A 27,487-nucleotide genomic window follows, 5' to 3' on the forward strand; every position below is an offset into this window, starting at 1 on the left:
ATAGGTAGTAGTTAGTAGATAAACGTGGCTGTGCGCTCGCGCTCGCTACGAGCCTACGCGATACGTGCTACGTGCTAGTTGCTACGTGCTACGCTAAAATCCGCGCTGTAACGCGAGGTCAGTTAGCGCGCACGCACCGTAGCGTGCCGTGCCGTGCCGTAGCGTGCCGTAACGTTCCGAGTGGCGGTGCGGACGGTGCTCAAGGCTCAAGCCGCTCAAGGCGCAGCGACGCAGCCAGCGGGAATCGGGATAAAGTGAGGTGAGGTGAGAGTGAGGTAAAGTCAAGTGTGGAGTGGAGTGGAGTGGTGTGGTGTGGTGAGGTGAGGCAAAGTGAGAACGCAGCTAGTGGCCGTCGTTATCGTTACTCTTTCTCTCGTTCTCTCTCTCTCAACACCCGGCGTAGCGACGCTCGCGGCAGTGCGCGTGCTCTTTTTAAACTCGCATCGATTCAGGAGCCGGCTCGGCGTGGCGCGACCGCTCCGCTCGGGATCTCGACCGGGCGGTGAAACGGCACGGGGCACGGGGCACGGGGCACGGGGGTGCGATCAGGTGCGATTCACGCAAGCAAGCCTTAGCACTTAGCAAGCGAGCATCGCAAGCAACGCTTCACGCACTTGACGGCGCGGCGCCTTGTTATCGCGAACAGACTATGCTCCTGGGAGAAGCCGTGCGCCACGGCCGTCAGGTGGCGGTAGCCGGGAAACAGTGCGACTGGGACGGCGCATAGACACCCTGCAACGGGACTGTCCTTTCCACGGGGATTGTTGCCCGCGTTCTCTCGCGATCACCACGGACCTACGGCAGGATTTTCGATCCCCAAGGTAAGTTCTAAGCGTCACGAGGGTCGCGAGGGAGCCGACGATCGGCCGTCGCCGCGGGCCTGCCGCGTCGCATCGCGTCGCGTCGCGATCTCGAAAGCCCGACTGTCCGACTGCCCGAGCCCGAGTCGAGCGCCGACCTTTTGTTTATTCGTGGCGATTTTTTCCTGACGGTTTGTCGCGACGATTTCGTCGCCTTCCCGGAGAGGCCCGAGCCGATTTCTCGGCTCGATAGTTAGCGTGTGACGTGCGCATTCTCGCAAACGCGGAATCGTCGCGATCGGCTCGCCGCAAGCCGAGATATCGCGCGAAATATTTCAGCCGCGGTACCGCGAGCGGCGCGGCGGAGTGGCGAGCGCAGCGAGCGAGCGAGCGAACGAGCGAGCGAGGCTGAGGCGCTCCGTGCATCCGTGTGCTAACGCAAAGTTTGTCACGTAATTTTTCTGGTCGCCAGGGCCGCATCTATCCACCCCGCTCGCTATCTCTCTCTCTCTCTCTCTCTCTCCCCCTCTCTCCCTCTGCCTCTCTTCGCCTCGCGATTCGTGACTTGAGACTCCGTGCTGTGCGGCAATTTGTCTTTGCTCCCCGTCGCCCTTTCGCGACGAGAGATGCGCTCTCCCAATGCCCGATGCCTGCCTCTCGCGGCCCCTCGATCCTCGATCGTGCTTCGCCAAATCCGTGCGTTTCGCACCGCGAAATGGTATCGCGCGCTCGCGTTGCGCTCGCGCGCGCGTGCAAACGCGAGCTACGACCTACGACTCCTTGCCGTTGCAAAACGTGGATATTGACTCGCCATTTTACTTTTACATCCTAGTCCATCTTTTCATGGATATTTACAAATGTCAGATATTTCGGTAGTTTCTTCGCGTAATTACTTATCTTGTACTGTTCACTGTCGAGTCTTTTGCTCCAAGCTTTCTTCTCGAGCTCAGAAAGGTTTCTCGATCGAGTTAAATCTGAGATCGTTTCTTAATAACGTTCCAACGATCGTGTAACGGTTGCCATAATAATTGTCGTAATAATTTGCGTTGTAATATTTAGACGATGAGTTGAGAGAGACAGCTGTTTAGAAAATATAAATGACGTTACAGGAGCCCAATGTGGGTGGAAGTGAGATGGCATCCAGGGAAAAGAAACCCTTAGCGCCTTCCAAATCGAAACAGAAGGCGAATAACGATCCCGTCTTGCTATCCAATGAGGTCAAGAGTAAGAAAGGCAAGGCATTGCCGAATATAAAGCAGCAGCAACTTGCGCAAGAGATATTTGATACGGTAGCGACAGGTAGTCAACTTCCTGTTAAACTAGAAGCGAGCTTGCCGCGTAGGAATGCCCTTAAAAATCTGAAACGCAAACAGAATCTAAGAGCAGCCAAGGCAAATCTCATCATCAAGGTTATCAGGAAAGTGACCAACAAGGATATACACAGGGTAGCTCCTTACGTCAAGAAGGGTGCCAAGGGTGCGAAGAAAGTTAGGCAGCCGGAGGAATCGACCGTTAGGGCAGCAGCCGATATCGCTCCGAAATTTTCAGAAAATCAGCCAAACAACGGGGACAACGAAGGCAGCAAGGGAACTGAGACACCGAGTAAAAGTGCCAAGAGTAATCTCAGGACCAAGAAAACCAAATCTGACGGTCAAAGTAAGGAAGAGGCCGCCGCCGTTCTAGCTACGTCATCTAGCGCTAAAGTCAGTCCGAAACTTGGCAGAAAAGGAAAAACGACGTCGAAGAGTCCTGATTCTTTGTCCAAGAGTGCCAAAACGGTCAAATTGACAAACTTGAAGAAGAATAGTACCGGTCTCGTTAAAGTTACGCAGCAGGAGGCTGACAGCAAGGGGACGACGACAAGTGGGAAAAGCCGGAAGAGCACTGGCAAGGAATTAGATTGCGGTAGTAGTGCGAGAAACAATCTTAGCGTTGAAAAATTTCCAAAGGCGGCTTTAGACAACAAGAATTCTATTGATCTTACTATAGATCAAGTCATTGCCTCAATGTTGAGCGACTCCGAGGTTGAAAGCCTCGGACAAAGCGTTACGGACAAGACTGAAGGAAAGGTGAAGAGGAGTAAGAAAATGTTGGTGGAGGAAAATATTGCTTGCGATATCGAGATAAAGAAAGAGCCTGACGATGACGCTAAAGTTACATCGGACGGAGAGTCTATAGAGACGGATCAAGGATTCCATTTTCAAAACGCCAAAACGCAGTTGAGAAAAAGGTCGAAAGTCGGCTATATCGATCAAATGTCTCAAAGGAGCTTGCGAAATGGAAAGCAGCGTCAATTGTCAGATTTGGGAAATTCCGCGGATAACGATTCGAAAAAGCGGCACAGGCTCAATTCGGATGGGACTGTTGTCACGGATCATTTGTTAGAACATATCTCGGATTGTAATAGAAATATGGACTCTTGCTTCTCGGATCCTGGTTGTAATGAATCTCTAAGTATTGTAGGATCGAACAAAGAGGAGGTTTGTTCCAAGGATGGAGCGTCTAATTTTAACGAGGACATTGAGACTGGATCGGGAATAGAGAACAACAATAACGGCGATCGCGCAGACAGGACAGGCGAGACCGGGCCGATCCTGCGTTCCAAAACTAAAGCTAAAACTGTCGAGTGCGAAGCAACGAGAGACGACGATGTTAAAACTGAAGACGCGCGAGTAGCGCCCAGGTTAGGTACAGAAGCACAAGAAGATTCGAAGAAACTCAATAATTTGGAGCAAGTGAAGAAAGATAATATTTTAGCCAAATTTACAGACAAATCTAAAGGTCGTAGAAGTAGTTTAAACGTAGACGTGAAGAAAACGGTCAATTCCTTTTACAGCGCGGATAAATCAGACGGTAACTCAAAATCGGATATAGATCAAATGATTGAAGACATTAAATTAAATATTGCAAAATCTATTGAAAACAGGATCTATGGCCCGGAGAAAGGTCTTGGATTAAATAAAAATTTTGACGTGCCCAAGATCGAAGAAATTGTCGCCCCACTCAGTACGGAGTCTCAAAAGATGGGATTAGAAGACAGTACCGATGAGGATAAGCCCACCGTTACGAGAAATGAAATCACGTCAGATAATTCAGAAAATTCAATACCAAGAGTGGCCGATACTGCCAAAGAGATCGAAGAGAAACTAGTCAAGTTTGATATCGGGGAAGCGGAGACACATTCGCAGAACGTCCAAGAGAACAAGGCCTCTGATAAAGACATAATTAATGATGTACATAGTACTTGCGAATCTACATGTAATATAAATAATAATAGTGCTGCGCAACAATCTTACAAGAATATGGTTGAAACAGAAGAGAAGAACGTTGGTTGTAGTACAGCCAGCGGCGCCTTAGTCAACGTCAGTGGTAACGAGTCAAAGACATTGGACGAAAATAAAAAGATTACGAGAAAGTCTTTGAGAATCAATGATAAATGTTCGGACAGTGTCAGCAATAACGAGACGAGAAAATCGAATAGAACACCAAATAAAACGGTCCCAAATAAATCGGATAACGTGGAGGATGTTTTAGCGGATATACAAAAGTCTACGAGCGAAGAAACAATTTCAGAGGATCAGCTTTCGGATGACAATGCTGTGGCTTTATCAGTATCCGCATCATCGATGTCTCCTGAGCAAGCGGAGGAGAGATTTACGGAAGGACGTATACAAACGAGAGGAACAACGGGATCAGAAACTGATGAAATCTCTCTCAACGTAATGGATAATTCAGAAGAGTCTGAAACATTGGAAAGTATATCTCGTGAGGTAGAAAGATTAGTAGCGGAAGACCAGTCTGCCAAACCATTACCAAATACTACAAGTGACGCGATACAAAGTAAAGATATGATTTCTGATACCAAGATACCGGATAAGGAGCGGGAAATTCTAAGTATAAGTAATCAGGAAGCATCTACTTGCTGCGATGACAATTCTACGCCATTAGGACCACCTGTCAATGACACAACTGAGACACCGTGCAAAAGTTACGTAGGTGGCAAGTCTACTGAAGACACAACTGAAATGATACGAGAGAGCGAGAGCGATGTGTCTTGTAAGACGGCGCAAAGCGTAAGGCGTTCAAAAGTTAACAATAACTTGCTACATGTACCAATTACTCTAAACTGTGATTTGAATAGCGTAAATTCTCCGTCTGTACATTGCATCTCTGACCGACTGAACGATGAAACTACGGAGCTCGAGCACGGTAATAATTGTAAAGAATTAAACAAATCTAGCGTTACATCAAACATGAATGAGAATATCTCGGAGCAAAAGTCAGGACACGATGAAGCTGCTCTAATGGCCGATCAAATCAATAAATCCTCGGACGGTAAAGGTCCTGATGAGCGGAAACTTGTTAACGAGGAAAACAGGAGGGTGTTAAGAACTCGCGATAAGCAGAGGAAAATTGAAAACAGGCAAGCCGCAGCTCGCAACCGAGAATACGCAACCGACAACGCAAAAGTCAAGATGGAGGAAGTTGATGCGATTCAAAAAACGCAGATTTCCGGTTTACAGAACGACACCGATGAGGTAATACAGAGCTCGGTCGATGGTATCGCTAGTGTCGAAAGTTTTCAGAAGACGGAAGATGGAAATGACTCGTTAAACAGCAACGAATTGGATGTCAACGAACTCGAGCCTCAAGCTCGTAGCCGTCGCTGTAGAGAGGTGAAAAAACGCAAAGAGGATTTGTCGCACGTGCCCGGCAGCTTCAAAACCAAACGTGTCAAGCGAGATCTGCGAAGATCCGACCAGCAAAACAAAGAAGAGACCCTGCTGGACAACGAGGTTGCTAAAATCAACGAGAACAACAGATCATTCTTGAGCAAGTACGGCAGCGTTAGTGCCAACGCCAGTGCAAGCGCCAGCGCCAGCGTCGACCGCACAGACAGCTTTCGTGGATTCTTCGAGCAAGGTGGATTGGATAAGGTCGACAAAGATCCTAATTTGCGCAGCAAATCGGAAAACGACATAACGATCGTTGGCGCAAAGACCGGCGGCAAGAGCGAGAAACGACAACTCTCGCGAAACCTATCCGAGAATCAAGTGTCGCAACAGACGATTGACAATATAGACAGTATGCTGGAAAACGAACGCAAGACTCTCAAGACACCAGAGCTCGTGCACAAGGATTCCGACGAGACGTCCACATCCAGTGAATCGTTCAACAGCGGCACGCCAAAGATTCTGGAAACGCCTGAAGACAAAGAGAGGAAAGAGTCAATTTTGCGATTATTGGGACTCGAGTCTCTGGAGGAGGCGGCAAAGAGACAAAATCAGCAAAAGACGAAAAAGGAACAGTCGTCATCCACAGGTACTTTGAAGACGATCATCAGAGTATCGCAAAAGGAGAAGGACAAGGACAAGAGAGGATCGCGATCTCCGTTGAAAATGGTTCTCAAGCAGCAGGGACGTGGAGACGGAGAGGGTGATTCACCCGAATTCTACACCATTCAAAAGGAGGTGAGACTCAAAATCGAAATTCTCGCTTGCTCGATAGAAAATGTAACTCATTCGCTTAGCATACGAATTTTTCTCGTCATACTTGTCTTTCTTTTTTTCTTTTTTTTTCTTTTCTTCTCTTTTGATTTTTCTTTAGCCATTTTTGTTTCTTCGACTGATCTTTAGAATTCATGACATCGATTGTACTTAATTATTGATTCAGGAGCAAGTCATTCCTAGTGTGCAATCTATATGTCACTTTTTTTTAGAAATTTATCTTTATAATTTCCGTGTACGTGCCAGGACGTGCGCTTCATAATGCGGTCAATGAATTTAGAGACTTTCGCTTCAACGCTGCATGCGTAAAAGACGAGAATTTAAAGGAAAAGTTGAGGATAATACGCGGGTATTGAATATTAAGCTACTGAGTTATAATTTGATATATTTTTTATCAATCCAATTATATTTTGTTTCTTTTTTTTTTTTCAGTTTGGAACCAGTGGTTTGGGAGATAGCAGCTCTGGTGCGAACCGAAAGTTCACTACTAACCACAGACATTCTTGCGGTAATCCTGGTTGCGGGAATAACTAAATTGATAATCTCACTTATTTTTTTCCCTATAGTTACCTCTTTCCGAAAATTTCACATTTTCTTTTATTCTAAGCTGATGATCAATTAGGCTAGTGCAGTATAACGAGTGATGATTCACATTTCCATTTCGGATATTTTAGAGATTAATCGATAATCAAAATCGTTAACTTCTAGTCACGTTCTTCTCACTTTTTTTTTCTTTCATTATCTTTAAAGTTACTTGCTATATGCTTAAGGCAATTAAAAGAATGCAATATGCGTTACACAAGATATCTTATATACTTACATGGTATATGGTTTAACTGAAAAGCGACCATATTTTGTTTATCTCTCTACGATCTGATATGGAATATTGTGCAACACTTGTTTTACAGACCACTAGTTCCAAAAACTTTATACTCACACCACTGATATTTTTTATAACAATGCATGTGCCAATTTTTCACGCTGTTTGCTTTTCGAATTAAAAGTTACCAGCTAACTTTTAACTTTTGCGTTTTTACTAATATCTCCGTGTTCACATTACTCGTTAAATTAGAAGAAAAGTTTTACGTCGAGATGCAACATTCGACAAAATATATTATCTAACTCGTCAATTTTACTATCGTAGATGACGATAATGAGGAAACTACGTCCAAGGATCGTCAGTCGCTTGTTATTCCAGAGAAATCATCATCTTTTTCTATACATCCTGGGCGCGTGTGCGCCGACGTATGTTGCTACTGCTTTGGAAAGTTTGGTTCTTTGGACACGCCAATGCATCTAGCCCAAATAAAATCTGATGAGAGGCGCAAAAAGATTTTGAACATAGAGAGACATCTTACAAAAGATTCATGTCTGTGTGACGCGTGCTATCGTCACGTTGATAGAAAGGTTTGTTCATTTTCGATGATAATGATGATGATATCTGCAATTTACGGATCGTTATTTATTTATATGTATATACACTTTGTACCACAAAATAATTAGATGTATAATTAATTCCGATATTTCTGACTGAAAACTTACCTAAAACCTTGCTTCTTTAGGCGAACACTAGCCCGACAAACATGCAGCAAAAGCCGCAGAAACAACACAGACAATTGATGATGTCAAAGTGCTCAGCTCGCGAATGTCGTGATCCTGCGCGGCATCATGTTAAACGCCGTTGGTTGCTCAAGATAAGACCTGGCCTTCAGAATCAGGTTAATATTTGTAACTCGATTGCTTGCGTATCTAGGGATGTTGGTGTGGCGGTAAATGACGTGTCGTTTGTGCATGCACACGAGAAATATTGTTGCAGGTCGACATAGACTGGGACTCAAGTCAACACACCACGATGTCATTCTGCGTTAATCATTACGAGAAGGTTGGACGCTTCTTGACGTGCGCGCTCTGCAAGCGCCGACTCACTCGACAACACACTTACCAGCTGACTAACGCAGAAATCGACGACTTGAATCACCTGCTCGACCCGCAAGGAATCCCCGTTTTACTAGCAATCGGCACATTCGTGTGCAAGCTATGTCGTTACTTCGCACAGCTGCAACTCAAGTACAGGGAGGTCGAAAATATGAGTGTGAATCACAGGAGCTTCTGCAAGAGTTATCGAAAGCGGTGAGTATACAGGCTAAGCGTTTATGATCTCTAAGTAATCTCCACTTATGTGGCGAATATAAAGATTAACCCTACATCACTCGCGTGTAGCGTAAGATACATCTCGGCTCTCTAAAATCTATTAAATTTACAAAGCAAAATCTTTTTATCGTTCGAACGCAGCAAATTGTTTCAAGTAAAGAAAAACTTTTGAGTATTTTTAATAAAAAATAAAAAAAAACCACGCGATTAATGTGGGGCTAAAGAAACTTGACCGAGAAGAAACGGAAAGAACTAATGATGATGCCTTTCGTCATACAGGATCCTGCATAATCTCGGAATCGACGTGATTGATGACGAAGACGACGATTCATCGCAACAGGTGAATCAAGCGAGTCAGATCAAGGACAGGAAGAGCAAGAAGAGCATCAAGAATTTACAGTCCAAAAGTGTAAATTCCAAGTCTCCGGAACGCACGAGCGGTACGTCGGAGAAGTCGACACCGGAACCGAACAAGAATGAGAGTACGACGGAATGCAGCTCCGAAATGGGTAACGAGAGTCGCGCCCCCAGGTCGGTCAACGATGAAAATGTCAGTATGGGTGCTCAATATCTCGAGGGCACCATGGAAAACCTGAAAAAGCGCAAGATGCTCGATATGCATGCATATCCGCCGGGCACGTCGATCTCCTCTTTGTGCGACGGTGTGGTGGCGAATGGGATGACACTCGGGATGGACGAGGTTACCTTGACACGATTGCCAAAGAGATCGAGGCTCAGTAGTAACAATAACAATAATAACAGCAATGACATAACGCCTGTGGTGCAGAGACTCGGTGCAAATCCCTCCATAAGCGTACGTACGCTTTTCCCGGGCGAGGAGGAGATGAATCTTCACGTAAACATCGAGTTTAAGAATGTGCGCGAAGTCACGCCGCAAGGATGGGAGAAGTGCGCGACGATGATCCAGTATGATCGCGAGACCAAGCATCTCTGGCAACAGTTACAGCGACCGTACGGCAATCAAAGCTCCTTCCTGCGGCACTTGATCCTTCTGGAAAAGTATTACAGAGCCGGCGATCTGATATTGGCGCCAAACGCCTCGCGGAATGCAATCAACTACTCTACATCGGTGCAAAACAGACTGATATCATACGAAGGTCCGGAGAAAATGGATGAACCTATAATGGAACCGATTGCGACGGAGTACAGTAATCCGCGCCGTTTGAGCGGCGGCTACGTGCTGGAGAAAGATAGACTGTCCGTGCCCGGCACGAGTTTGATATCCAGATTGTCGACTAACGGCAGCGGCAATGCGTCGTCGTCGCATTCGGCGAAAGTGAACTCGCCGCGGATGCTCAAACTCAACTCGGGGGTGTCAATCATAAAAAAATCGCCTCCAAGTTTGCAACGATTGAGTCTGCCGTCTACTAGCGGCAGCGGTAGCGGTAGCAGCGGCGGTAGTAATGTCAGTGGCAATGGCAACGGCAACGGCAACGGCAACGGCAATGGCAACGGCAGTAGCAGTGGTAATAGCAGTGGTAGTGGCAGTGGCAGTGGCGGTACTGCCGTGACGATAAACGGTGGTGGCGGTGTCAAGCGGAGAGACGGCCAGGTTTTATCCTCCGTTTACGGCAGCGGCGGCAAGGTGTTTCAATTGAGCGAGTCGGACATGAAGCGAATGCAAACGTACAAACGGCAGAAATTAAATGACAGACCTATTGCCGGCACGAACAACGGGTCGCCAACTAGCGGAAGCATCAGATCGCAATATCAGAAGACGCAGATTGCTGTTTCCGGCCACAACCAGCAGTTTCAGAGGCACTTGCGAATGCAGCAAGAGATGTTGAGTCGTCAAAGCCGTGGTGACTTTGAACCACTGATATGCGACATTACGCGTACTGCTACTTGCGCGAATGAAAACAGTCCGACAACCGGTCAAAATATCCTTCACAACCTCAATTTGCCCAAGTCGATCCAGGTGACAACCAAGCCGACGTCGTCGACGAACACGCCGATTCCGATTTTGCCGAAAATCCCGAAATCTTTGACGGTAATACCGCAAACCGTCACGAGATCTGTTGAAAAATGAGAATGAGAGATGTAAGTAGACGTTGTGTACGCAGCAGTCTCTTTTTTTTTTCTTCGTTTCTTTTTCTCTTAAAGGAGAAAACGCAGTGCGGTGAGGATCGAAGATCGATGGAAGATTGTACAAGATTTTACTTGTACGCTTTTTTACGCGTTGATATCGATCAAATCTCGAAATTGCCGCCAAAACGGAGCAAGATGATAATGCATGATTATGGTCAGTGCTCTGAGAGCAATTTCTGCCTTATGTGAGCGCATCGCGATATGCACTTACCGAGCCTGAACGCTCAAAAACACACATTGATTTTACCTTATGATTAAGACGAGACAAACTATAGCGATTTATATATACTTGTTGCATCGATCGTGATCATAAACTTGTAAATAGATTAGTAGGATAATTCGAGCAAATTGAGAGAGACACTCTTTGATTCTAACGATATTATACATATATTAACAACCAAAGTTTCGCTATAAAATGCATTAACGAAAAACGTGTTTAACAATGCTGTTTCCACGGAAAGTGCCTAAAATGACAGGAGGTAGGCGGGAAACCGTTACTTTACAACCGTTACATTAATTACGTAATTATGCATATGAGATTCGGATTCTCTCAATGCGGTACATACCGTAGGTACGTACCTCGCGAGTCTCTAGTGAGTATTGGTACAATCTGCAGAGTGAGCTTTCATGAAGAAAGATCGATGATGGCCGAGAAGCTTACAGTGACAATACGAGCGGAATAAATTCACAAAGTTTACGGATTTCAGAATGTCCTGTATTATAGAAGGTGTGGGGGACCGTAATCAACAAGGGGAGCTTTCCGACTAGACGGAACAAGTCGACGCAAACGTCGTTTTATCTTTCTTTTTTTTTTTTGGCAATGAGTAGACAAAGACAAAACGACACTTGCGTCGACTTGTGTCGCTTGCCGGAAAGCTCCCAAGATAATTCCCCAAGCAGAAGCCTCTCGTTGGACACTGTCGCTTGTAACTATTTTCAAATACGATCAAATAGACGCGCATGTGTTTCCGTATTGAAAATTTCTTCTTAAAGATTAATCGATTAAAAAGGAAAAAAATAGATCTTTACGCAATCAGAAAATTTTATATCTTTACTCGATCTTTTCTCACGAGAGATCACTTCCTTACCACCGGCTATACCATCGATTTATCATATGTTCTACACACACGTAGAAAGAATTCATTATTTTAACAGCATTGCGTCGATTTTAATTTAAACATACAGCTTACGTCTTTTCCTTTTTTCTTTATATTTAGTTAATTAGAAGCGTAATAAGAAATGTATGTATTAGGTAGATGAATAGACTCCTTTACGATTTATCACGCGAAAGGATTTAAATTGTAAAGATTACTTTACTCAACTCGCTTACTTCTTGATTTTTTCTTGCTCGACATATCGAACATACCTATTTTTTTGAAAAGGGAAGATGGGTGGTAGGGGGAAAAAGAGTGCAAGGAAAATATATATCGAATCTTGTCCGGTTGAATGATTGTTATCGGTAGTTCGTTCCTCTTATCGCGTCTAAAGAGAGAATTGGACATGGTTGCGCGGCAATCGTATACCAGCGATATGTGCTTGCACACTGCAAGTCACTATATTTTATCTACGTAAAAATCTTTTTGGGCGTTTGCGAGAACGACTCGAACAAATGTACATTATATAATATTGGCCTGCTCGACCTTTAGGAGCGTAATGACAAGATCGTAAGTAATTAAATAACAGTTAATTTAGGGAGGGGGAGGGAGGGAGAGAGAGAGAGAGAGAGAGAGAGAGAGAGAGAGAGAGACGTTTAATTCAAAGTGTTGAGCTGTTAAGGGAGTCGAATACATGCAAAGTGAGTATAGATTTAACATTCTTATTGAGCTTATTTATTACGTTACTATCATTAATACGCATTGTACATATAGACCGATAGTACATTATTTTAGTTTTTAATCGATCCATAATGAAAAAACGATTATGATAGAGAGAATGATGAAGCATCCAACTCGTTTGTAGAATTGCGGACGATCGGACGGTAAGAAAAGAATCGACGATCGAGATGTTGCGCGTGAGACTGCGAGGATTTTCTTATTTCGTGCGTTTCTTCTTGCGTACATCTATTATTCGATATTTGACATTCAACGCGCATTATCACGCCACGCCACGCCACGCCACTTGACTCCACTCCACTCCACTCCATCTTCCTGCTACACACATGCGAGATTCTCTTCGCACTGTTCATATCAAACTCGGCAGAAACCCTTTCATTCGCATTATGCAAAAAATAGCGAAACAAACCATCGGTAATAACGTGTCAAATAGTTATGTCTTTTGTATTATATAAGAAATATTTATTATAATTACTAGTACAAATTATTAGTGCTCCAATCATTATTGTCTGTCATTGTTGCAATTGTTCTATTGTTTTATTCATATATTTGTTTATCTAGATAGAAATATCAAAAAGTTCAATACGCTTGCCAAATTTGATGTGTTTTTCTATTTGCGCTTGGATCACAGAAGAGAATTTGTTTATATGTTTGTTTACATTCAAAATCCCCAAGGGATTTTTCAGATCATGCACACGCATTGTGTCATTAATCAAACGTACGTAATTATATACATGGTGTCCTATTTTAAAGTTTACAGTGCTGTATTTCGAGAACCGAAGATTTTATTGAAAAATGTTTCAGACAAAAGTTGTATGGTTTGAAGGGGGACACATGATTCCGATGTGAGTCGTATCGTAGATGTTTTCAAGAAATTTTTCTATAATGGAACTTGATTTTTTCTCTGAGATAAAAGTTGTAGATCTCGTCGAAACGTTTTCAAAACACTATAATAAAGCTGTTTTTGGTTAAGAATTTCCTGAGATATTTTAAATTTTGTCATAATATTTTTATTCATATTCTATATTTTTAATATATGAAATATCGTAAAGTATTCACTTTTCGATGACTTTACCTTAATACTTTTATACATAGAATAATAATAAGAATAATAATATTAATTTTTCGGATAATAATATCTAATAATTTTTATATTTGCAATTTTGCAAAATTAAATGTGTATAAAATCCAATCGAATTTTTTGAAATAATTTTTTTCTGTTTTTTTTTCAACAATCGATTTTTTTCATTCTACGTATAAAAGTAATGAAAGTAAAGTCATCAAAACATGAATACTCTTTGCGACATATTTCATATTCTATATTAATAAATATTACGACAAAATGTAAAATATCTCAGGAAATCCTTAACGAAAGTGAACTTTATAACAGTGTTTTGAAAACGTCTCGACGAAATCTACAACTTTTATCTCAAGAAAAAAACCAAGTTTTATTTAAGAATTTAGTCGCCTTTAAAATTTCTTGAAAACTCGCATCGGATTCATGTGTCCCCCTCCAAACCATACAACTTTTGTCTGAAACATTTTTCAATAAAATCATCGGTTCCCGAGATATAACATTGTAAACTTTAAAATAGGACATCCTGTACAATAATTATAATCATTGCTATTATGGATTATCTTAGTGTTCAACTACTTGCAAGTTTAGTTATAATACGAGACAACCAATTTATCATTATTCTAACTAATCTAACTATTGGCAATCAAGATTTATTATCTTATATGATACTTGTACGAGTGTTTCTGATAATGTTAAATGTTATTTTTGAATATACTTGTACTATTTTACAACTCTTCTATGATGTCACTTGTTTGTTAATCGAATCGGTAATGATACGTCCAATCGTTATATATGTTACATTTTCATAAAAATCGTAAAAACAATTCTGTGCGAGAGAATCTTGTATCTGCTGAGAAAACAATTCCTTCTGCTCCAATGTACAGATATTCTTTTATAAATTGAAGAACTGTGTGTGTGTGTGTGTGTGTGTGTGTGTGTGTGTGTGTGTGTGTGTGTGTTTGCGTGTGTGTGTGTAGATATACTCTAGACAAGTATAAATACGCGAAATAAAGTATCCATTTTACCGCAAAAATATTCAATATGCGTAATCAACGCGTATACACACATATTTGGCGTGCACTCGTGTATTCACACATGTGTAAAACACAAACACATTTAATAAATGCACGCGTAAATGCGTGCGAATGTACTAATAAAAACATAGGTATATTATATGTATATTAATTATATATATATATGACACTACGTTATAAATAAAGAATTCTTTATAAATATGGTACATATATATATATAATAGCAGACATAATACACTATAATATAAAGAAAAGTACGTGTGACGATACCTACGTTATATATAAATACTTTATTTTACTAAGGATATTTTTGATATACCTATACATATATGAATATATGTATATCGAACTAAAGAAAAAAAAAGGCAAATCACTAGCAATATAGTGATGATGAATATAAATATTGTTATATTGTGTGCGGAGATGTTTCCGAAATCGCAAATAGTCGTGATGGAGTGTGTCGCAAAAAAAAAAAAGAAAAAGAAAATACATATACACACATCAATATACGTATATATAATGTACAAACGACACACATATACGGATACACATATATGGATATGGAAATGGAATATTGATATCGAATCACCTATACGTGTCTATTTCAATTTTTTCTCATCATTCTTATAATTGATGAACTTTCAATGGTTAAGCTTGCAATTTGTTATTAGTGAGAAAATCATCAATGGATCGCAGTGATTTTTTCTTGCGTTCAACAATTCTTATTTTCTCTTTTTATTTTATATAGATCCGCTCTTTGATTATTGAAATTGTTTTTTAGTCTGTTTGATATCTGGATAAACTCAAACCGATAAAATATCACATGTTAATATTTAAGATTTATTATTGCCATAAATAATCCCGATTTAGATTACGATTAGGAGATTTAGATTACCATAGGCAGTACGTGTAAGTTTGTATTTATTTTTAATGCAGAAAAAACAGATCTCGTGTGTAGCGTTAATTTCTAATTTTTTTATATACATAATTTTTCTTTCAAAATACGCAGCGCATAACCTTATAATGTCTTGCAAAATATTGGCGAAATATTAATGCGAGTACGTACGCGATCCTTAACAATTTTTATCAAGTTTCACGAAAGTGAGCGGAACATAAAGAGAAATGATTATTGTTGAGGAAAGTTCACAATTGTGTGTTATATTAAATCAGGTATTGAGAAGTATGACAAAACTTTCCTATACTTAATTGCACGTATACTTTTTTGTAATATTTTTCATCGTTCATCGATTCATCTAGCAGCAAGAATAAATTTTTGTTGAAAGCAAGCCATTGGGGAAGAATTACATTATCGGTCATCGTTGTGACGATGATTTTAAATTGCAATAATTCTAAACATTTATTTACTTGGAATGCTCAATAATTCATCGTTATGAATTTACTCTCGCCATTTGCACGCATTTCATTATTTCATTACTCACGGCACACTCCACACGGTGCGGTGCGGCGCGGCGCGGCGCGTCCGCCGCGGGTGCACACTACTGCACACGCGTGTCACGCGACGAAGGAGAAAGAATTTGCAGATCGCGAACGAACAAGAACTGAGTTTAAGTTTTAAGAGTTCTATTTTTCTGGCGGCAGAAAGCGTAATTATTGTAAATGCATGTCGAATGGACGATTTTGACTCTTGGCTGCCCTGACTGATTGCCCTGGCATCGGTCTAGTGATAATCATTGATTGATGAAATGATGAACAATTTATTATCAAACTTGTAACATCCACATTAAGAGATGAGATGTGAAAATCACTCGCGGGACTTGTCGATAACAAAGAGAGAGAGGGATGAGAGGTAGTTTCCTATCGTAATTTTGTTAAATCCGATAGGCAACGACCATTGTTAAATCTTTGGTTGATTTAGGTATGGAAAAAGTAATTTTCGGACCCTGAATTTTCTGACCTGAAGAGAGAAGTCTTTCGGTTGCGCGTGAATGACAATTAAATCAATGTCTTTTCTCTCTATTTATAGGCAAAGTGATAGTACTAATTGCTAGTCTATCTGCTCGATCTCGATTGCTCAAGTATCCAATTGATCCAGATTTCACGTGATCCACACCCCCGATCGGCATCGTGTCGCCCAAGAGTCAACGAACGTCCCGAGAATGTCTAAGATTGATCTTACCCTTGCGAGGAAAAGTTGTAAAAATAATGCGAATGGATGAAGGTGATGCTATATATCGCGGTGTCTTGATTGTTCATTGCGAGATACGTGAATGCATAGGGCATAGACCACGAGTCATATCAGGATTAAACGGAGGATATATTTTAAAGGTGAAAAGAGAAGCTGCTCGTTAACGAACGATGAGTGAGATGAGCAATTGTGTGTGTGTGTGTGTGTGTGTGTGTGTGTGTGTGTGTGTGTGTGTGTGTGTGTGTGTGTGTGTGTGTGTATGTGAGCGTGCGTGTTGGCGCGTGCCTGCATGCGTGCGTGCGTGTGCGTGTGTGCGTGCGTGTGTGTACATACAATGCAAATTTTTGTAGGAATAGAGGCACGTGTAAAATTATTTTATAATGACATATTATTTGTAACATTGTTAATTATATTCTGGTTAGTTTTTTTTTTGCGAAGGAAATTATTTGCAATATTGCAAAAATACAACGAGTTTGCTCAAATGTGACTGACGCGTTAAAAAATTGATCCCGATCGCGAATGTTACGATCGCGCTCACGATAGCAACAGCTTCATCCACTCGTCGATCGATTATTTCACTTTTTTGGTGACGAGGTACGTTGGCCGTGAACGATTGGATGTGAAAGCTAGCCGATTCACGCCTAGATGGACACAACTTTTAGGCGACACGTTTTTGGCATACGCAGAGAGAGAGAGAGAGAGAGAGAGAGAGAGAGAGGGGGGGGGAGGGGGAGGGGGAGATATTCTTGTCCTTTATGCACGTTTCTTATAGTCCGAATGGAATTTGGAATTGCTCCGCTTTCGCGCTTTCATCCTTTCGTGCTTTCGTGCTTTCGTGCTTTCGTCACGAAAAAAGTGAAAGGAGTAAAAATATCGCGGCCTTGATAACGAGAGCGGATCTCGAGGAAAACTGCGAGTGCAAAAGCGAATGTGATGGAAGACGGAGAGGATGTCGCGTCACGCAAAATGTTTCGGTGTTGTTTGCGTGTGCGTGACCGAGAATATTTTTCAGAAAGGTGATATTTTATTAGTGCGTAAAGAGATAAAACACAAGAGATAAATCGCCGCGCGCGCAGTCGAGAAAAAGAAAGAAAGAAAGAAAGAAAGAAAGAAAGGAAAAAGCAATACGAACGCGCACTTACAATTAAATTTGTTAGGCAGGTGTCGGGCCTTTCGAGGCCGATGACATTTTATTACACGTTTTTAGACGTCGGAGACATGCCGAGGGAGGGACGACACGCGCGCGGCTCGTCCCTCTTGTCTCTCTTGACGACCGAAGCGAATTAACGAATCGCGAAAACGCACTCCCTCGCGTCTCTTCGCGTGCCTCTCTTTCCGATACTTGGTTCTCTACTCTCGGTCGACTGAGCTCGATTGAGTTAGGCGGAAAATTAGAAAATTAATTTGAGCCAAGTCGTTCGAGATCGGGTCGAAAGCAACGATTCGATCCATTCATCGATCCTTTTTAGAAACTTAGAAGCGAGGATTAATTTTAGTTAGCTGAGACTCTCGATTTAATGTTTATTTTTTTTCAACCTCTTGAAGTTGAAGAAACAAAATTCAACCAACGTTTAACCCTTTATTCTTAATCTTTCATCGAGTACCTGGCACGTAGGCTTACCCTTGCATGTTTTTCTCTCTTACGCTCTTTCATAAATATTAGGAAATATTCAAAGGGTATCGAACAGAGCGATGGTCTCTCACAATCAGTCTAGACTTCAGATGACTTGAGATGACTTGTTTCGACATCCAACAAATGGGACAACAATGGATGGGACAACAATTATGGAGCGCAGCGATCCATAATTGGGGACTTGTAGATTTATGTTTGCGTTAGGTATCTCGATGAATGAATTATAAGATGTATGGCGTGCGAAATATATATATTGTAGAATGTAGACACTAATAGCGATTTTGGATTCAACTGGACGTAATCGCGTGACGCGTCAACTCGATCGTTTATCCGGTTTATCGAGTCGAAGATTAAAGCAAACGCGCGCGCGGTGTTTGTCACGATGTCGCGCGGGGGAATCGCCCGCGATAGATGTGAATGAAACGCACAACACTTGTAACGCAGAACGGGGTTTGAGAGTGTTTTTTCGCGACCACGATGTGCCTCGTTTCGATCGTTCGCTCTTTGCGCGCGACCGAAGCCTTCTTTTTAAATAATAGGATTCTTCAAAAGATTAGGAACTATCACTCTTCGACGTAAGGATGTACGAGCACATTTGTATGCAATGGCAATTTTCATCGGGCTCGGGCTCGGGCTCGGGCTCGGGCTCGGCCTCGGATCGATTCGATTCGATTGCTAAAGTATAATTTAATGATAATTAAGATCTATCTATCATTGTTACGATAGAGAGACTTTTGACTAGTAGCACGATTAAGATCTATCGTCGTATTTTTATATAAGAACAAGATTATTTTAGATAATGAGAATTATCTCGATATTCTCGTATGTACTTGCGTCTCATCCCGGCGATTGACTTCATATATATAATACGTTCTTTTAATCGTTTCTACCTAGTTCTCTGAAGTTGCAATTGGAATTCTTGTAGTATTGTTACGAGTGTGATAAGTGCGAATTATAGATTCGTAAATGTATCATTGTCGCGCGAGCGATCTAAATTACATTGCCGGCCGTCGCAGTCGACGACATCCGATATTTCGGTATCGGGCCTTAACGAGAGTCGTCGTCAAGTGTTCCCCGTTCGATTAAATAAAGACGATCTCGAACGACACAAGAATGCCCAAGTGATAAAGTACTGGCAAGCGAACGAGAGCGATTTCCGCTTCTTAAGAGAAATCTTTTCTATTCTAATTTTATTTGCGGTAACGTCGATCGAGAGAAGAAAAGCGGAAAGAGATCGGTGGAATTTATAAGTAGGATCGTGAGAGGCGCACCGAATGTTGAGATAATAAAACAGAATGAAGGGGAGGTAGCAGGGGACTTTGTCTGTGTGTCCGAGCTCTCATTTTGACGCGCGTCCATGCTCACACACGCACACGCTCACACACACACACACACACACACACACACACACACAAACAACACATACACGTCACACACAACACAGGCGCGGCGTTACTATTACGTTATTTAAATTAACACACGTTAACGCTAGTATGATAATCTTTTGTTTATTTAGTTTTTAAGCGTAATAGTTATTATACCATTAATTCTTCATCCCTTATGTATGTGTGTATGTATATACATATATATGCACACGCATATATACTGTGTGTGTGAGCGCGCGTGCGCGCGCGTGTGTGTGTGTATTCGCAAATCTCAATAAAAAAATAATAAAAAGAACAAGAAAGCCATCAAAAAGTGTGCAGCCTCCCATTTCATTACCACTGCCATTGCGATTTACATATATAATGTACATGATGATAATTATATAACGATAAATAAACAATGTATAATATAATATAATATAATCTTGTCATTGTTTCTCATCTTGATCATTGTTGCTTGCGAACGAGGAGACCGAGGAGAACGAGGAGGAAATCGAACAGACAGCGGTTGTTGCTTTTACAATTGTTGTTTATTTGCAATTTGTTCATATAGTTGGTAACTGATTTCGGATATAACTGACACTAGAAACCTAAACAACGTATGAAACTTTATACATGTCTAATTATCTTAGTAGTGCTAAGGCGACTATTTACAAGTAAACGCCGTGAGCCGTGTTTTTCGCGACGAGGTGTCGGGAGAGCTATACACATGGATTCTTACCCGTTACCTATATGCACATTGTACACGTTTTTTTCAGAAACGTGGCCCAGGCGTTTGAAGGAAGTTTGGATCTGTCTGTGTGCGTTTGCGTTCAGACTTTGCCACGGAATTGTCTCTACCCACATAGTGCTTCCTCTGCTTTTTCCAAGATATTTCCTTCTTTTCAGTTTGAAAAATATCGAATTGTCGAAAATAATATCGTTAATAACAAGGATGGCTGGACTGTACGGCAAAATTCGTTTCGGTTTCGTAATGCGGGCAGTATCCTATATAATCGATATGTATACATCTCTAAAAAAAAAATATATATATATATAAACATATACGTAGGAATCTTTTACTCTCGAAAAAATCTAGATTTTATTTCTAGATAGCGACTGCGACTTTTGCGCTAGAAAAACTTGATACACGTCAGATGCTTCTCGTGATAAAAGTAAAGATTCTTCGAACTTGACAAGATGCTTGCGAGTCGATGGCAGAAGCGACATGTATATGGGAGACAAATCATTCCGAAACATTATCCAATTCCTTTTAGCACTTTTGTGAAGGATAAATAAGTTAGAGAAAAAGAGGATTGTATGCTTGCCGACGCGATGGACCAACGAACGATGGTTGCGCGCGTACGCAGCCAATCGGTAACCGTAATAAATCGGTAGGTCTTTCTTCGTGCGCTACTTGAAAAAGTTGAAAAGATAATACAATCGTTGCGGCTTGTGTCGCGGGCGTGGAAGAATGTCGCACAGAGTGCCGCGACATCGCGCTCATCGGTTTGAGTATATCGTTTCGTGATATTGAACAATTTCGTAACGTAAACGTATAACGAAAGTTAATATTCGTATATATGCGGCACGAGCAGAGGAATTGAACATTGAAACACGGTAGTTTCTGAATTTCGTAGAAATCGCCGATAAAAATTATCGTGAAAGAAAAAACGAATTGGCAAATACACCAGAAATGAAGACATTGCACTATGCAAAATTTGTCAAGAGCTCCTTGTGAAGGATTCGTAAAAATACTTTGTTGCTCGACATGATGATTCAGCTATCTTGTCTGCATTCTCAAAGAGACTTTATGATGTTATGATTCAACTATTCCTTCCGTTATTTCGCGTAATGAAACAGTTAAGTATATTATCAACAGCTCCCAGTAAATAAAAAAAGACTTTTCTTGAATGTCAAGGCGCATTAGACGGCATTAATGCTTCGTACAGTTCGTACATACACCGTCTGTGTGTACGATGTACACAAATAATATAAACGCTTCCTTAATATAAAGCTAAATCAAAGTTTAATTTTGATTTAAAAAAAAAATTTTTTTAAGCGTTAAGAGTAAAAAAAATTAACAATAATTAAATTTAAGATGCTTTATTTAGCACTGGTCGATAATAAAATAACAAAATATATATTCTTGTGCGATAAATACAAAATTTTTCTCTAGTAAAATCGCGATAGTCACTTCTCGATGAGCTTCCGCGTTGATCGCCACTATTCTCCTTCTCCTTCATCAGACCCCATCACACCAAACGCATCGTTTTAACTAAAGAGAAGAAAGAACCTCCATGATAAAAATGACGATCAAATGTACGGCCATTGAAAATCAAATTTATAACGTGCTTGTTACAATATAGGCCAGTCATATTAGACATCGAATCGTCCAATTAATCTTCCCAGGTTGCAACCACCATGAATCGCTTTGATTTGAGGTGCTATAAGTGGGATTTATTTTGCTTCGCAAAATTAACCGGGAATAAAAAGTTATTAACAATATTATGAACAAAAAACACGATTTTTTTTATTTTTTCTCAAATATCTCGAAAATTAAGCAAGATAGGGTAACTAACTATACGTACCTTTTTTGTAGAGCGTAAAATTATCTACAATAATGATCTGAACAACATTTATCGTCAAGTCAGTCGTTTAGCTTGCACGCGCCGTCAAAGTCCGAAACTCGGATCCCGAAAAACCCTCGATTTCATCGTTTTTTTGATGTTGCGCCGGTGATTTTTTTCCGTCATTTAAAATGGAATTAAAAATCCCCAAAAAATCACACATCATCTGAGAACTACAAAGAATACTTTTCATGATGCAATCGATTTTTTAGACCCTTTTTCTTTAGTTTGTAGCTATGTAAGCAAAAAATTTTGATTTTTTTGAATAGTTTTAGTTTTTCGCTGTTTTCAGGCCTTAGAATTTATTTGAGACGAATTTTATCGTATGCATCTTGTTGTGGACGAAATTTGCAACAAAAAAGGATCCAATATTGCGCACAGGTCAGATAACGCTTAACTTTGCGCGTCAATAAAAAAATCAACGTTCGTCGTACGAAAAAAATACAAGGGTCCTTTTTTGTTACAAATTTTGTCCACGACAAGATGCATATGATAAAATTCGTCTCAAATGAATTCTAAGGCCTGAAAATAGCGAAAAACTAAGACTAATCCAAAAAATCAAAATTTTTTGCTTACATAGCTACAAACTAAAGAAAAAGGTTCTAAAAAATCGGTTGCACCATGAAAAGTATTCTTTGTAGTTCTCAGATGATGTGTGATTTTTTTGGGATTTTTAATTCCATTTTAAATGACGGAAAAAAATCACCGGCGCAACATCAAAAAAACGATGAAATCGAGGGTTTTTCGGGATCCGAGTTTCGGACTTTGACGGCGCGTGCAAGCTAAACGACTGACTTGACGATAAATGTTGTTCAGATCATTATTGTAGATAATTTTACGCTCTACAAAAAAGGTACGTATAGTTAGTTACCCTATCTTGCTTAGTTTTCGAGATATTTGAGAAAAAATTAAAAAAATCGCGTTTTTTGTTGATAATATTGTTAATAACTTTTTATTCCGCGTTAATTTTGCGAAGCAAAATAAATCCCACTTATAATACCTCAAATCAAAGCGATTCATGGTGGTTGCAACCTGGGAAGATTAATTGGACGATTCGATGTCTAATATGACTGGCCTAATACGCTAAACTAAAACACTCGAAGGACATAAAATTCGACGTTATCGTTTGCGGAAAGTAGGAAATTGGAATTTTCCTCCCATGTCTGAATTTTGTCACTGATTTTATAATAGATTAGCGGATATCAAATTCTGTGATTTCTCCATTTCGTTCAACTTTGACTCCGTAGGAGAGAGAGAGAGGGGAAAGGAAGGGAGGAAGAGAGGGAGTGGAAAGGGGGGAGAGAGAGGGTGGAGGAAAGTATCAGTAGGGAAGTACAGCTATTGCTTATTAAGGCGTCTACTCCTCGAATATAAAGAAATATCATTAACAAAAATGATACAATAACGTATATACAACAGCTGAGGCTCGTTGTGGTGTTACGCGATAGCGTGTTGTCTTTCGTCGCTTACAAGACGATCTTCGGAGGATATGCTCCGGAATAAATTGCACCGCACGTAGAACCACCGTTTAAAAACAGTCATTCACATTTGAGAGTGCCGAAATTTATATTGATAACAATACTAAATTTCAAATTTTTCCACAGAGAAAACTGCATTGCAAAGATGCAAGTTTTCTATATATAATAGCTAATCGGAGAGAAGTCGCTGTAGAGCAAAATTCTCGAACGCAACGCGGAGAAAAAAATCGCATAGAAAGCTTAATGCCATTTTTTTTATGTACGTCAGAGATTATGCACGTTCATGTCTCGTCTTTGAATAACAATTCAAAATAGCGGCAAAAGACAGTCATAGCAACATATGTTTGCGTAAAAAAAAAAAATAATAAAAAAAAAAAACACCGAGAAGTGATGTTTTAATCTTCAATGTTACATCCGATGTCCGAAACGTTTGCCAAGTTTCAAATTATATTGGCGCTAAGCTGCTTTCTACGCGCGTTCATAGTTCTACCTCGGTGTGCTATCTCTCTCGATGTAATTCATCCTATATCCTTAACATGTTATTAAAAATCTATCTGTGTATGTACAAACAATGTGTGTATATACGCGCGCGCTTTGCGTGTGTCATGCCGAAGATTGCATCGGTACCGAAAAAGTTTGTGTCGGTGGAGAATAGTATGCAGACGCGTATGTCTCCAAGATGCTTCGGCACTGCGAGGTGCTCCGTGATTCAGGCCGCGGGCAAGATCGGGCGGATGATGCGGAGGACAAGGAGCCAGCAAGGACATCGGCACGTGACTCATGATTGCGTGAACAAGTTCGCTCGCCATTAGTCGGCGTCGACAGTGGTAAATTCAGAAAAATTATATATATTATAACTACATATTTTCAACTAAATTTATAACGATTTACAAAACAAGTAAATTTGAGATAGATATTTATAAAATAAAAGGGAAAGTAGAGAGGGAGAGAGAGAGAGAGAGAGAAATTATTCCATGAAAAAGAAAACAATTGCTAGTAAAGGAAGATATACTCTTATGTTATAAAAGAAAAGAATTGAAATAATTGTATATACCGAGTTGGCTGAAATCCGTCGTCTATCAACCATCAACTTTAAATAGATTTTGTCGCATAATGATATTGTCGCATAAATAGATCAAGCGCGGCATCTGAAGAGCAAAACCAGCAATTATGCCTGCCAACGTAAAAAGTCGCGTTACAAAATCCGTTACAAATTCTCGGTTTTGCGATATTAGCATATTAGTATAAAAAGACAAATGTTTACAAGAATACAAATACAAGAATTTACAAAAATAATTTGTAAACTACTGATACTTCCTTTATAATTTATTTTTATCGACAAGCTTTTAATCGCTGGTCTCACCTTTATATAATATTGAAAATTGAAAAGGTACACATGATTCTATGTATGTAAATCATTGAACTAATAAAAAATGTTCTTACTAAGATTATTGCTAAACAAAAATTAAAGAATGACGTTCACTGTATTATTGGATATCTCGCGTGGATACGCGTTGAATATTGAGTCAGTGCCGTAAGTAGATTATTACCAGCATGAGTCAGACTTGCAGACGATATATGATATGACCGAAATATCGTATATATACATAATGGTGTTCTACCATATATTTACTACAAAAAAAAGTCCACGTAGTAACTAAATGTACAAATTTGAATCTTTAAAGTAAAAAATGAAGCTGAAACTTTCAATTACAATTCCGACGTTGAATTCAGGATGTTAATAACGAATCGACTGCATTTTTAAATCTCATGAGTATTAGGACGGCAGATATGTTATTTTCGTCCCATTTTGAAATGTAACTTGTTGTCGTCAGTTTTGTAGTTCAACCGTTTAAAGTAAAAATTGGATATCTCTGAATTCTTTTTGCAAGTTGTTTTAAAACTTATGTCGCGAGTCTAATGTTAATAGATCAATAGCACGCCATCCAAGATAGAAAATTTTGCCCATCTGTTTGCCCACGGTAAGAAATGTTTCATAGTACTTTACGCATCGGCATCGTTCGACGCACGCGGTTTTCATCTACGGACGCATGTGGATAAGCTACGAGGATAAGGCGAACGATGGGTTCACACGCTCGACTCCTCGTCAAGGCGATTCTGTGTGCCGCAAAGTCGGCATCACCGTCGCCATTGGCGTCCCGTAACACCGTTGGCTCGAGACATGATATCGCCGTCTAGGTTTCCAGGCCCGGCACCAGACTGTGGAAGGTCTGTATGTCATGGAAGGCGCGGCCGCAACTCTGGTTGTTGTTGCGCTCGAACTTGGTGAGATCAAAATGCTCGTCCAAGGATTGCAGCTCGGCCAGTCGTTCCTCCAGCGTCTTTGCCGAGTCGGCGAATCTGGAAAAGTCGCAAAGCCGATCGGGATCGACGTCGGTCACTTCCATCATATCAGTTCCCGATCTCGAGAGTTGCACGCTCGCGTCGTCGAGGTCTCCGACGACGGGGAAGAGCATGGAATGGCAGCTCGTGCTATCGACGCCGTTGCCGTTAGTCATTGCGGAGGTGCTCGTGCTGATGATCGTGCCGTTCGACCGCACGTCAGCCACGCCACTGCTCAGGCGGTCCTCCGGGAAGTCCAGATGGTGATTGCCGTTGTGATGCGACGGTGGTTCTGGCTGAATCTCATCGATGTGCGAGAGCAAACGTGGCGTCGGCGGCAAGATGTAGAAGTCACTGAATACGTCGTCCTGCAAGTCCAAGTCATCGTGTCTATGCCGCTTGGAATTGAGTCCGTCGTTTCTCGAATCGTCGGCCAACCTACGTTTCATCACAAATAATGTCGACATGAGAATTACTTTGCAATGGAATCTAAAATATGGCACAAATAACTATGCCAAGAGTTTTCTTAAGCGAAGATAAGAGGGAGAGGGAGAGAGAGAGGGAGAGAGAGAGAGAGAGAGAGAGAGAGAGAGAGAGAGAGAGAGAGAGAGAGAGAGAGAGAGAGAGAGAGAGAGAGAGAGAGGGAGAGGGGGAGGGAGGGAGGGAAGGAGAGAGAGAGAGAGGGAGAGGGAGAGGGGGAGGGAGGGAGGGAAGGAGAGAGAGTCTGAGGCTAAAATTCTATCAGAGTAAAATTTATTCAAGATTATTCTATGCGTATAGTTATTCGGTGCGTAGTACCTTTTCTTAGAGGAGGTTTCCTCATCCGTTACGTCGGCAATGAGGCTCCCGGCAATGTTATTCTCCTTGCTGGCGTCGTCCATATACGATGCCACCACTGGGAGGGTACCGTAATTCCGTGTTTTCTCGTCTCGATTTTCACGCTGCAACCGTCGTACCGCGTTATTTATGAGAACCGATCGGCACAGGCTCGCTTCAGGGTCCTCGATCCTCCTCAGCTTGCCGGCAGAAATCTTGAGCAGACGGCGGCGTTCCTCGCGGGCGCGATATTTGGCGGAGATCATTGTGGGTCGGCTCCTGCGGATCACCAGATCCTCCTCCAATCTCATTTTAGAATCTGCGCCAATCAAGAGAAACACAAATATTATTACAGTTATTATTTTTATCGTTACTATCGTTAGTAATCGTCAAAGGCCATGTCCATTAAGGAGCAACCTGGGCTTCTCGAGGCCCCTCTCCCTCGAGTGCTTTGTACATTTTCAAATATCTTTATAAGGGCGATATTTTTTTCGCAACGTCGCGTTGGCGCCGATACAAATTAAATACAAAGCGCTGCGCGACACAGCGAAACGCTACTTTACAAC

General features: G+C 41.2%; 2 protein-coding genes across 5 annotated transcripts in view; one reads left to right on the plus strand and one right to left on the minus strand.

The window, feature by feature from the left end:
• The first annotated feature begins 261 nt into the window (after positions 1 to 261).
• East (enhanced adult sensory threshold) lies at positions 262 to 20,098 on the plus strand. Of its 3 annotated transcripts, XM_071719741.1 has the most exons (7): positions 262 to 821; positions 1,910 to 6,271; positions 6,740 to 6,815; positions 7,452 to 7,714; positions 7,870 to 8,025; positions 8,124 to 8,437; positions 8,738 to 20,098. In XM_071719741.1, exons 2-7 carry the CDS (start codon positions 1,934 to 1,936, stop codon positions 10,506 to 10,508), a joined length of 6,918 nt encoding a protein of 2,305 aa, XP_071575842.1. In that variant the 5' UTR covers positions 262 to 821; positions 1,910 to 1,933; the 3' UTR covers positions 10,509 to 20,098. The 3 variants fall into 3 exon arrangements, with proteins under 3 accessions (XP_071575842.1, XP_071575841.1, XP_071575843.1); XM_071719740.1 differs by lacking the exon at positions 262 to 821 and having other exon boundaries at positions 1,883 to 6,271; XM_071719742.1 differs by lacking the exon at positions 262 to 821 and having other exon boundaries at positions 1,883 to 6,271; positions 6,740 to 6,773.
• Positions 20,099 to 20,183: 85 nt separating this feature from the next.
• The window catches only part of LOC139780992 (uncharacterized), a 40,313-nt gene continuing 33,009 nt past the window's right edge, over positions 20,184 to 27,487 (minus strand). For both annotated transcript variants that reach the window (XM_071719745.1, XM_071719746.1), the window contains exons 2-3: positions 26,904 to 27,240; positions 20,184 to 26,543 (exon numbers count right to left, since the gene is read on the minus strand). In XM_071719745.1, coding sequence (XP_071575846.1) covers positions 25,958 to 26,543; positions 26,904 to 27,232 — 915 coding nt within the window. In that variant the 5' untranslated portion in view covers positions 27,233 to 27,240 and the 3' untranslated portion in view covers positions 20,184 to 25,957. The remainder of the gene's footprint in view (positions 26,544 to 26,903; positions 27,241 to 27,487) is intronic.

The sequence above is a fragment of the Temnothorax nylanderi genome, unplaced genomic scaffold (genome assembly GCF_030848795.1).
Source record: "Temnothorax nylanderi isolate EJ_2023f unplaced genomic scaffold, tnyl_v1.0 TNYL_tig0309_pilon, whole genome shotgun sequence".
NCBI lineage: Eukaryota > Metazoa > Arthropoda > Insecta > Hymenoptera > Formicidae > Temnothorax > Temnothorax nylanderi.

Coding starts and splice junctions, on each gene's coding strand:
- East (XM_071719740.1), top strand. CDS start 1,898: ATGACGTTACAGGAGCCCAATGTGGGTGGAAGTGAGATGGCATCCAGG. Junction 8,026..8,123: donor GACCTGGCCTTCAGAATCAG/GTTAATATTTGT, acceptor ATATTGTTGCAG/GTCGACATAGACTGGGACTC. Junction 8,438..8,737: donor TGCAAGAGTTATCGAAAGCG/GTGAGTATACAG, acceptor TTCGTCATACAG/GATCCTGCATAATCTCGGAA.